At 41.9% G+C, this 12,628-nt stretch overlaps 1 protein-coding gene across 1 annotated transcript in view; it reads right to left on the reverse strand.

The window, feature by feature from the left end:
- The window catches only part of itgav (integrin, alpha V), a 69,322-nt gene extending 62,958 nt beyond the window's left edge, over nucleotides 1–6,364 (reverse strand). The window contains exon 1 of the mRNA XM_047369589.1: nucleotides 5,799–6,364. Within this exon, the coding sequence (XP_047225545.1) occupies nucleotides 5,799–5,965 (167 nt within the window). The 5' untranslated portion in view covers nucleotides 5,966–6,364. The remainder of the gene's footprint in view (nucleotides 1–5,798) is intronic.
- Nucleotides 6,365–12,628: the final 6,264 nt, after the last annotated feature.

The raw sequence follows: 12,628 nt of genomic DNA on the forward strand, positions 1-12,628 counted from the left end.
GGGCACCCCTCTAAATAGGGCCCAGGAGGTCGCTATGCCCCTGGTGGTGTGAGCCCTCACACCACGTGGCATTGGGAGACCCCTGTTGCTGTAAGCTAGAGAAATAGCCTCCACAATTCAGTGGGAGAGTCTTTGTCTGGACAGAGCTTTCCCCCTTGCTGGGTTAGCAATACACACAAACAGTTGATCACACAACCTCACAGTCTGAGTACGGTCAATGTAACTGCGCAGTGCACGTAAAGGGCACAGGAAATGTAACCTCCTTTGTTCCTCAGATGCAAAAGGAGGTGGACAAAAACTAGAAAGCTCCATAGTCATGGAGCTGTAGTCCGCAGGTAGACAAAGTATGGAGGTCTCCAACCCGCTTTGCAGTTGTCAGAGCAAGAAGCAGAGCAAGCTTATATGAAAGGAACTTCACATCTACTGACTCCTAAGGTTCAAATGTAGGGTCACAAAGAGCTTCTAGTACCAATGTGAGATCCCAGGAAGGAAAACTGGGTTTAATCACAGGTCTGAGTCTACAAACCCCCTTTAAGAAGTGTCCAGCCAGAGGATGAGCACCTGGTGTGACTCCCTCAAAACCAATATGGCAGGCAGAAATGGCAGCCAAGTAGACCTTAATTGTGGAAAAGGAAAGACCTTTATCCAGCAGATCCTGTAAAAACGTTAAAACTTCTACCATTGAGCACTGAAATGGAACGATGTGCTTTTTGATTGAGATTAGTTTTTTTTTAAATTGAAATTAGTTTTTTGTTTGATTGAATAATATTGAGACAAATTAACCTCCATATTCTCATGGCATGTAATGTTGCAGTGTTGACTTATCCAGTCCAGGCAGAAGAAAAGCATTTCTACAGCATAAAACTGCCACCACCATGCTTCACAATTGGCATGGTGTGGACTTCATGATGTCGTTTTTTTTTTACAGACGTTCTCCAAAAACTTCCAAGGGCCTTCACAGGCCTTCAGTTATACTGAGATTTTATTAAGAAGGCAGACTCCATTTAGTAATTTTCTCACCGCACTGAACATAAATTTACATTTCTAAAAGGTTTCCAAAGTCATTAATTCATTCATCTTCTATACCGCTTCTTCTATAGTGGGTCACGGGGGGGCTGGTGCCTATCGTGGCACCACCGTGCAGCCCTTCACTACAAAATGAGGAAATACAGGGGTTGGAATATGAAACTGAAACACCTGGTTTTAGACCACAATAATTTATTAGTATGGTGTAGGGCCTCCTTTTGCAGCCAATACATCATCAATTCGTCTTGGGAATGACATATACAAGTCCTGCACAGTGGTCAGAGGGATTTTAAGCCATTCTTCTTGCAGGATAGTGGCCAGGTCACTACATGATACTGGTGGAGGAAAACATTTCCTGACTCGCTCCTCCAAAACACCCCAAAGTGGCTCAATAATATTTAGATTTGGTGACTGTGCAGGCCATGGGAGATGTTCAACTTCACTTTCATGTTCATCAAACCAATCTTTCACCAGTCTTGCTGTGTGTATTGGTGCGTTGTCATCCTGATACACGGCACTGCCTTCAGGATACAATGTTTGAACCATTGGATGTACATGGTCCTCAAGAATGGTTTGGTAGTCCTTGGTAGTGACGCGCCCATCTAGCACAAGTATTGGGCCAAGGGAATGCCATGATATGGCAGCCAAATCATCACTGATCCACCCCCATGCTTCACTCTGGGCATGCAACAGTCTGGGTGGTACGCTTCTTTGGGGCTTCTCCACACCGTAACTCTCCCGGATGTGGGGAAAACAGTAAAGGTGGACTCATCAGAGAACAATACATGTTTCACATTGTCCACAGCCCAAGATTTTCGCTCCTTGCACCATTGAAACCGATGTTTGGCATTGGCATGAGTGACCAAAGGTTTGGCTATAGCAACACGGCCGCGTATATTGTCCCTGTGGAGCTCCAGACGGCCAGTTCTGGTGGAAACAGGAGAGTTGAGGTGCACATTTAATTCTGCTGTGATTTGGGCAGCCGTGGTTTTATGTTTTTTGGATACAATCCGGGTTAGCACCCGAACATCCCTTTCAGACAGCTTCCTTTTGCGTCCACAGTTAATCCTGTTGGATGTGGTTCGTCCTTCTTGGTGGTATGCTGACATTACCCTGGATACCGTGGCTCTTGATACATCACAAAGACTTGATGTCTTGGTCACAGATGCGCCAGCAAGACGTGCACCAACAATTTGTCCTCTTTTGAACTCTGGTATGCCACCCATAATGTTGTGTTCTTTTCAATATTTCGAGCAAAACTGTACTCTTACCCTGCTAATAGAACCTTCACACTCTGCTCTTACTGGTGCAATGTGCAATCAATGAAGACTGGCTACCAGGCTGGTCCAATTTAGCCATGAAACCTCCCACACTAAAATGACAGGTGTTTCATTTTCATTGTCCCACCCCTGTACTTTGAGCTGTTCTTGCAACCAATGTCTGTGGTTGCAATGTGACATAGATCAACAGATATTAATAGCTTTGCAAGGCACTGCAGCTGTGTGTACATATGAGTTAGAACTTACAGGTCCTTCTCAAAATATTAGCATATTGTGATAAAGTTAATTATTTTCCATAATGTCATGATGAAAATTTAACATTCATATATTTTAGATTCATTGCACACTAACTGAAATATTTCAGGTCTTTTATTGTCTTAATACGGATGATTTTGGCATACAGCTCATGAAAACCCAAAATTCCTATCTCACAGAATTAGCATATCATTAAAAGGGTCTCTAAACGAGCTATGAACCTAATCATCTGAATCAACGAGTTAACTCTAAACACCTGCAAAAGATTCCTGAGGCCTTTAAAACTCCCAGCCTGGTTCATCACTCAAAACCCCAATCATGGATAAGACTGCTGACCTAACTGCTGTCCAGAAGGCCACTATTGACACCCTCAAGCAAGAGGGTAAGACACAGAAAGAAATTTCTGAACGAATAGGCTGTTCCCAGAGTGCTGTATCAAGGCACCTCAGTGGGAAGTCTGTGGGAAGGAAAAAGTGTGGCAGAAAACGCTGCACAACGAGAAGAGTTGACCGGACCCTGAGGAAGATTGTGGAGAAGGGCCAATTCCAGATCTTGGGGGACCTGCGGAAGCAGTGGACTGAGTCTGGAGTAGAAACATCCAGAGCCACCATGCACAGGCGTGTGCAGGAAATGGGCTACAGGTGCCGCCTTCCCCAGGTCAAGCCACTTTTGAACCAGAAACAGCGGCAGAAGCGCCTGACCTGGGCTACAGAGAAGCAGCACTGGACTGTTGCTCAGTGGTCCAAAGTACTTTTTTCGGATGAAAGCAAATTCTGCATGTCATTCGGAAATCAAGATGCCAGAGTCTGGAGGAAGACTGGGGAGAAGGAAATGCCAAAATGCCAGAAGTCCAGTGTCAAGTACCCACAGTCAGTGATGGTCTGGGGTGCCGTGTCAGCTGCTGGTGTTGGTCCACTGTGTTTTATCAAGGGCAGGGTCAATGCAGCTAGCTATCAGGAGATTTTGGAGCACTTCATGCTTCCATCTGCTGAAAAGCTTTATGGAGATGAAGATTTCATTTTTCAGCACGACCTGGCACCTGCTCACAGTGCCAAAACCACTGGTAAATGGTTTACTGACCATGGTATCACTGTGCGTAATTGGCCTGCCAACTCTTCTGACCTGAACCCCATAGAGAATCTGTGGGATATTGTGAAGAGAACGTTGAGAGACTCAAGACCCAACACTCTGGATGAGCCAAAGGCCGCTATCGAAGCATCCTGGGCCTCCATAAGACCTCAGCAGTGCCACAGGCTGATTGCCTCCATGCCACGCCGCATTGAAGCAGTCATTTCTGCCAAAGGATTCCCGACCAAGTATTGAGTGCATAACTGTACATGATTATTTGAAGGTTGACGTTTTTTTTATTAAAAACACTTTTCTTTTATTGGTCGGATGAAATATGCTAATTTTGTGAGATAGGAATTTTGGGTTTTCATGAGCTGTATGCCACAATCATCCGTATTAAGACAATAAAACCCCTGAAATATTTCAGTTAGTGTGCAATGAATCTAAAATATATGAACGTTAAATTTTCATCATGACATTATGGAAAATAATGAACTTTATCACAATATGCTAATATTTTGAGAAGGACCTGTAAATAAATGAAGAGGGTCCATGAAGTCCTTTAAAGCTCAATCTAATGTGTTCTCTCACAATTATTCACATTTAAGTTCTAAAGCTTCAATGGTGTTTGCACATGAGTTGTTATGGTGCTTTTCAATATATCAAATCAATTTAAAGTACAATTTTTGCATTTAAAGCATGACAAAGTATCTGTAGGTTTGCACACTTTTAAACTCCATGATTTTTCCTGCAAGGTTTGAGAGCTGAGGTTGAAACTGTTAAGCAAGTAGTTCTGCTGCATCAAATTCGTGTATAGCATGTTGAACACCGCTTTTGGAGTATAAAGAGACAGAGTGGCACCACACTATTTTATACAAACCTTCGCTGATTTCTGTGGATCTTGTGTTTATTTTCTATCAGTACTGCAAGCCCCTCAAGTTATGTTAACATTCCAAATTCAAAGTAAATCAAAACTCAACAAACGGCCAAGGTCAAAAAAATGATGCTCCACCCACAGCAGGAAGACATTCCCTAACACTCTGGTCAGGCTTGGTGTAGAGACTGTCAACTCACTTTAGAAAGAAAATGTGAAAAAATAAGGGCCACTAGTGTCTAAAAAACGAGCCAATTTGCAATAACAGGGTTGTACATAACTCAGAATGAAATTGTGAGTGAAGCATTTTCTGTCAGTTGTGTGAGCTAGCCTGAGCTCCAATTTAGAGATGAACCAATTAGTTCAGAGAATGGAGTGGCCCAATTTTCCATTGATTGCCTCTCACTGGTTATCTGTAGTTCAAATACTGAAGAAGAAACCTGCACTATATTTACTCTATAAATGCAAAGTGCCTACTTAGATTCATGTCTTTGTGCTTAATAAAATCAGTTAAAGGTTAGAAGTTTTTTTGTATAAAAAAAGAAACAATCTAATAATTTCTTTATTTTCTGTGGTTTTGAAAATGTTCATACATATCTAAAAACATGTTTTTTGTGTTTCAGTTCTGACAACAATAAGTTGGAATCGGTCAAAATCAGAATTTTTCAGTCAGACCTAAAAGAAAATCAGACATTGCTATTGGCCGGTAAAAGCCTGATCAGTACATCTCTGGCAGCTTGTGTAGACTCTCTTGAATCACCCTGTCCAAATTTAAACTCCATTGAACATACTAAACTTAGTTGTTATGAACATAGGAGTTAAAATCGGGTTATCCTGTTGTTCTATGAGGGGGGCAAAGCATCCTTTCATTTCTATAGCTGATCTGGTTTAATACAGATAATGATTGGTAAGGTTTATCCAAAACACTCTGCTAGATCTGTGCTATTTATTTTAAACATACGAGTTATGCATCTATAGACTATCTGGATTCTTATTAGAAGAGAAAACAGAGAGAATACTGAAGTTTGGGCACGTTTTAGTTGGACGTGCTAGTGTGTTTATGTCCCATTTGATGTGCTGTGTCTTTACCCACATTAAGAAAGAAAATAACATTAATATCATCACAAACGTCACATGAACAATTGTGGGATCTGAATGAAAAAATAATTGGGGAAAATAATCTGTAGAAACGCACAGAGCTTCAGAAAACATCTCATGAAAGCAGAAGATGGGTTTAGTGATGATTACAACCCCTCCCATAGCATTATACGTACAGTAATTTAATAAACTCTTACTTTAGGTTGGTTTGGGACTTAAAGAAATCCACTGAGAAGCCAAAATAGCTTCCCTCTGGTCCGCTGTACACGAAGGGTTTATCCACATCCAGGTTGAATGTGGCGCCGCGGTGGAAGCTCAAACACATCAGGACAAGCAGCCCGACGGCTGTTCGTCCTCCTGCCATGGCTGCTGCTGGTAATCCCCGCGGCTTCACCAAGGAAAACACCGACCCAGAAGATGCTACCAGTCACTCTGTTAGTTACAGGGACGCCGTTACTCCACCAACAGTGTCACTTTGAACAAGCTGAAAATCTCAATCTTCTCAACAAGAGCTCTGCCTTGCAGTCGTCGGAGAACAGGTCGTTTAAGCGTAAATGAAACAGATTATCTGCTTCTAACTGAAGTCGCTCAGCCTTAGACACCGAACAAGCAAGTCGAGAAGGTATCAGGGAGTCCGAGTCCGGTTCGGTTCTCGGTCGGAGGTGTTTTCAGCTTGTTTTTGGCAACAGTGTGCCGGAATCAACCCCAACCCGAGGCCAAGACCTCTCCAGCGCGGGGAATGTGTGGAAATGTTTTAGGGAAGCTTGTTTCAACAAGCTAAAGTCAGGGACATTTACAGCAAAACCTCCAGCAGACCACATCCGGTTAAATCATTTCAAAATAAAAGCATCCAGCAAAAATGCTATTTAGTATTTATGTGGAAACTTTAGACCAGTTGTTCTGTTTTAATTTGCTTATATACTAACAGAAATTTAAAAATAGTTGTTCCTAAGTACTTGGACTTTGTTAGTGGGATGTCAGTAGAATGTCAGGAAAATAAAGAAAATTAAAAATTGTAAACAATTCTTATTCATTTGCACTGAGGATGAAAAGGAAATTTAAATGAGCCTTTCATATTTACACAGAAGCTGAAGAGCAATCTTCAATTCAAAATGCAATCTGAAAAATTATCCAGAAGGTCCCATTAAGTCAGATTTTCAAGTGAGCAAAGTTGGAGGTTTCGTACTGACCTGACCTCAAAATCCAAGATGGCTGCCCTATAGTCACAGTAAAACATTTGATTTGCACATTTGAGGACTTCCACCTCAATAAATCATTTGTACACAGTAAAATACAACCTTTAGTGAAGCCCAAGTGAACCTTCTTTAGATAACATTTTGCAACAGTGTTTCAAAGTGCAATTGTAGTGAAATATATTATTAGCTTGTATTACTAATAGTAATTAGCTTGGGCTTTGTGAATATGCATTAGCAAATCCCACAGGTTTTCAAACTTGGAACTGGAATGCCATCAAATCTAGATTGAGGTCATTCTCATAGGTAAATGGACCACAGTATAAATACCCACCAGAACCTTTGTTTGTTCCTGGTTCACTGCTGTCTGCTTCTGATTGTGCTCAAACTTGTTTCCATGTGACTTTTCCTTTGGGAGGTTTTAGATGAAGCAAAGATCAATGTGCTTGAACATCTCATATTTTTGCCCTAGAAAACAATATCTAAAGAAAAAACAGGCCTCACTAGTCTCAGTTAATGTCAGTGTCCACAATTCTCCAATAAGACAAAGACTGGGTGTAGAGTTCCAAGGACAAAACCCCTGCTGACCAAAGAATATCAAAAAGGGCTGTCTAACATTTGCCAAAATAAACAACAAAAAAACATCTAGAGGATCCCTATAGTTTGAGAAAATATCCTGTGGCCTGACGGGACATAACTGTCTTTGTGGAAATTGTGTATCAGGCGAGTTGCCTGATGGCAGTCATTGTAGCAAAAACAGTTATTAGGTTTAGGGAGAAATTACTTTTTCCGCATAGAGACAGGTCTTTGATAGCTTTTGTTGCCCAATATATCATGCACTCTTAACTATGCCCGGCACCTATCAAAGAAAAGCAGACCCACAGCATAACAGATCCCCCTCCATACTTAACAGTGGACATGGGGGGGTTTCCCAGATATTAATCCTGCATTAATCCCAGACCTACATGTAGTGTAGGTTGTGTTGCTGAAAAACTCAGTATTAGTTTCATCTGATTAAAACCTGTGGCTACAGTTAAAGTCTCAGTAGAGCTAAGCAAACTCCATAAGCTGCTTTCTGAGTTCCATAATACCATGAGACAAGTGGCTCTTACCTTAATGAAGCACAGAAAACACTATTATTCCAGGCGTAGTCTTTAGAGGTACGTTGAGGTGCTGTTCACTCAAACACCTTGAGTCTGAAACTTGTTAATATTTTTGAAGTGCATATAATTAGTGAATGTGTTCATGCAATGTTGTTTGTTCTGTTTGTCTCCATGTTGCTCTGAGTTGGGCTGGCGACCTGTCCAGTGTTTACCCCACCTCTCTTCCAATCACCGCTGGAGATAGGCACCAGCCTCTCTGACCCTTCATGGATAAGCACGTATAGGCGATGGATGGATAACTGGTATTAACGAAATAACTTTATTTTGAAGGCCAAACGTTTTTGTCAGATTTTGCCCATCTGTCTGTGTTTAACTTTACACACGAGAGTCTTGATAGACAACAGGAAGTTCATTCCGGAGCATCAGAGAGAAGAAGCACACAGTTCTGCGAGACAGACAGGCGTCGGCATAGACAGTGACCTTTTCTAATCATGTCCTCTGCCGTCCCAGTTACCGGGAGGTCATCAGCTGGCAAAGATTTGTGTTTATCGTAAAAAAATTAATAAATAAAAACGATCAAAATATGAGTTGAAAACATGGCTGTGGCTATACACAAAAAGGAGAAACTAAAACAACCACTGTTTAGTAAGATAGTGATCTGCCGTGCACAACGCACTGATTAGAAGGAAACGTCTTGGCCAAATGTCCCTATTTTTGTTTTGGTGAAATAGTTACAACAATTAATATAAATCTTCTTTATTAGACAAACTCAGATGTACATTCATTCATTTATTCATTCATTCATTCATCTTATCACGGGGGAGCTGGTTCCTATCTCCAGCAGTCTACGGGCGAGAGGCAGAGTACACCCTGTACAGGTCGCCAGTAACATCGCAGGGCAACACAGACACACACAGGACAAACAACCATGCACACACTCATTCACACCTAAGAGCAAATTTTAGCGAGACCAATCAACCTAACAGTCATGTTTTTTTTTTTTTACTGTAGGAGGAAGCCGCGGTACCTGGTGAGAACACACGCATGCACGGGGAGAACATGCAAACTCCGTGCAGAGTTTCTTGCTGCAAGGCAACAGTGCTACCAACTGTGCCACCGTGCAGCCAGTAGGTGTAGTAAACCAGTTTGGCAAAAATACTGATTGTTTAAGATTTGACTAATAGCTTTATACCGATGTGACATGATCTCTCTTTAAAGTCTGGATAAAATAAAAAGTTTTGAAATAAAAAATGAATCAAAATCTTTATATTAATTCAAAGAGAGATGGCTCATCTAAATACAGACATGTCTAAGTCCAGGTTCAAGTTCAAGTGACGTCTTTATACTCAAAACAGGGATTTTCTACGCTGTAACAAAGTTTAGCGTTAAAAACTGCAATATTGTGGCAACTGGGATACCAAAAAAAATACTAAAACTTAAAAAACTGTAATTGATCAAAATTAGATAAGAGAATTTTTTTTTAAAAAGGAGTTAAAGAAACATAAAAAACAAAGTTCCCAGAGGTGAGGTTGGGAAAATTACAGCATCCTTCTCTATTCTCCATTTCTGAAACTCCAGCTGTTGGATTATTACTGTTGTTTAGTGTCTAACATGTTTTTACTGTGGGCGTGGCGCTGGTCGTGTAGGAGTTAAGCACGCGACCATATGCAGAGGCTGCAGTCCTCAAAGCGGCGGTCCCGGGTTCGAGTCCCGGACCCGGAAACATTTGCCGAATGTCACCCTCTTTCCTGTCTGCCTACTGTCAAAAAAAACAAGTACCAGAACATAAAACTGAATATTTTTAGCTAGAAATTTGTGACATTTGGAGTTATTGTTGGCATTGATTATAAATTATTTTGCCACAGTTCTGTAAAGCAAATATTTAATGCAGTGCTGATGATGAACATGTTCTGTAGTTATCCAATATGAGTTTACCTAAAGATAATAAGAAAATAGGTGTGTTTATCATTGTTTAGTAGTTAATGTAAAATGGCAAAAATTGAAAAAACTCGAAAATCTCTATCTATCTATCTATCTATCTATCTATCTATCTATCTATCTATCTATCTATCTATCTATCTATCTATCTATCTATCTATCTATCTATCTATCTATCTATCTATCTATCTATCTATCTATCTATCTATCTATCTATCTATCTATCTGTCTGTCTATCCATCCATCTATCTGTCTGTATGCATATATATATGTATATATATATCTATATACAGGGGTTAGACAATGAAACACCTGTCATTTTAGTGTGGGAGGTTTCATGGCTAAATTGGACCAGCCTGGTAGCCAGTCTTCATTGATTGCACATTGCACCAGTAAGAGCAGAGTGTGAAGGTTCAATTAGCAGGGTAAGAGTACAGTTTTGCTCATAATATTGAAATGCACACAACATTATGGGTGACATACCAGAGTTCAAAAGAGGACAAATTGTTGGTGCACGTCTTGCTGGCGCATCTGTGACCAAGACAGCAAGTCTTTGTGATGCATCAATAGCCACGGTATCCAGGGTAATGTCAGCATACCACCAAGAAGAACGAAGCACATCCAACAGGATTAACTGTGGACGCAAGAGGAAGCTGTTTGAAAGGGATGTTAAGGTGCTAACCCGGATTGTATCCAAAAAACATAAAACCACGGCTGCCCAAATCACGGCAGAATTAAATGTGCGCCTCAACTCTCCTGTTTCCACCAGAACTGTCCGTCGGGAGCTCCACAGGGTCAATATACATGGCTGGGTTGCTATAGCCAAACCTTTGGTCACTCATGCCAATGCCAAACGTCTTGTTTCAATGGTGCAAGGAGCGCAAATCTTGGGATGTGGACAATGTGAAACAAGTATTGTTCTCTGATGAGTCCACCTTTACTGTTTTCCCCACATCCAGGAGAGTTACGGTGTGGAGAAGCCCCAAAGAAGCGTACCACCCAGACTGTTGCATGCCCAGAGTGAAGCATGGGGGTGGATCAGTGATGGTTTGGGCTGCCATATCATGGCATTCCCTTGGCCCAATACTTGTGCTAGATGGGCACGTCACTGCCAAGGACTACCGAACCATTCTTGAGGACCATGTGCATCCAATGGTTCAAACATTGTATCCTGAAGGCGGTGCCGTGTATCAGGATGACAACGCACCAATACACACAGCAAGACTGGTGAAAGATTGATTTGATGAACATGAAAGTGAAGATGAACATCTCCCATGGCCTGCACAGTCACCAGATCTAAATATTATTGAGCCACTTTGGGGTGTTTTGGAGGAGCGAGTCAGGAAACGTTTTCCTCCACCAGTATCACGTAGTGACCTGGCCACTATCCTGCAAGAAGAATGGCTTAAAATCCCTCTGACCACTGTGCAGGACTTGTATATGTCATTCCCAAGACGAATTGACGCTGTATTGGCCACAAAAGGAGGCCCTACACCATAGTAATACATTATTGTGGTCTAAAACCAGGTGTTTCGGTTTCATTGTCCAACCCCTGTATATACACTGCTCAAAAAAATAAAGAGAACACTCAAATAACACATCCTAGATCTGAAAGAATGAAATATTCTCATTGAATCCTTTTTTCTGTAAAAATTGAATGTGCTGACAACAAAATCACACAAAAGTCATCAATGGAAATCAAATTTATTGACAAAGAGGCCTGGATTTGGAGTCACAGAAAATTAAAGTGGAAAAACACACTAGAGGCTGATCTGACTTTGATGTAATGTCCTTAAAACAAGTCAAAATGAAGCTCAGTATTGTGTATGACCTCCACGTGCCTGTATGACCTCCCTACAACGCCTGGGCATGCTCCTGATGAGACGGTGGATGGTCTCCTGAGGGATCTCCTCCCAGACCTGGACTAAAGCATCCGCCAACTCCTGGACAGTCTGTGGTGCAACGTGACGTTGGTGGATGGAGCGAGACATGATGTCCCAGATGTGCTCAATCGGATTCAGGTCTGGGGAATGGGCGGGCCAGTCCATAGCTTCAATGTCTTCATCTTGCAGGAACTGCTGACACACTCCAGCCAGATGAGGTCTAGCATTGTCCTCCATTAGGAGGACCACAGGGCCAACCACACCAGCATATGGTCTCACAAGGGGTCTGAGGATCTCATCTCTGCAGCCCTCCAAAGAAATGCCACCCCACACCATTATTGTCCCACTGCCAAACCGGTAATGCCGCTACCTCCTTCCACAAAGGCGGAAGTAGTGGTCCTGCTGCTGGGTTGTTGCCCTCCTACAGCCTCCTCCACGTCTCCTGGTGTACTGGCCTGTCTCCTGGTAGCGCCTCCAGGCTCTGGACACTACGCTGACAGACACAGCAAACCTTCTCGCGACAGCTCACATTGATGTGCCATCCTGGATGAGCTGCACTACCTGAGCCCCTTGTGTGGGTTGTAGAGTCTGTCTCATGCTACCACAAGTGTGAAAGCACCACCAACATTCAAAAGTGACTAAACCATCAGCCAGAAAGCATAGGTACTGAGAAGTGGTCTGTGGTCCGCACCTGCAGAACCACTCCTTTATTGAGTGTGTCTTGCTAATCGCCAAAGATTTCGCCCTGTTTTTTTTTCCATTTGTACAACAGCTGTGAAATTGATTGTCAATCAGTGTTGCTTCCTAAGTGGACAGTTTGATTTCACAGAAGTTTGATTTACTTGGAGTTATATTGTGTTGTTTAAATGTTCCCTTTATTTTTTGGAGCGGTGTATATATTCGAGTTTTT

This window comes from Girardinichthys multiradiatus, chromosome 7, assembly GCF_021462225.1.
Source record: "Girardinichthys multiradiatus isolate DD_20200921_A chromosome 7, DD_fGirMul_XY1, whole genome shotgun sequence".
Taxonomy (NCBI): Eukaryota; Metazoa; Chordata; class Actinopteri; order Cyprinodontiformes; family Goodeidae; genus Girardinichthys; species Girardinichthys multiradiatus.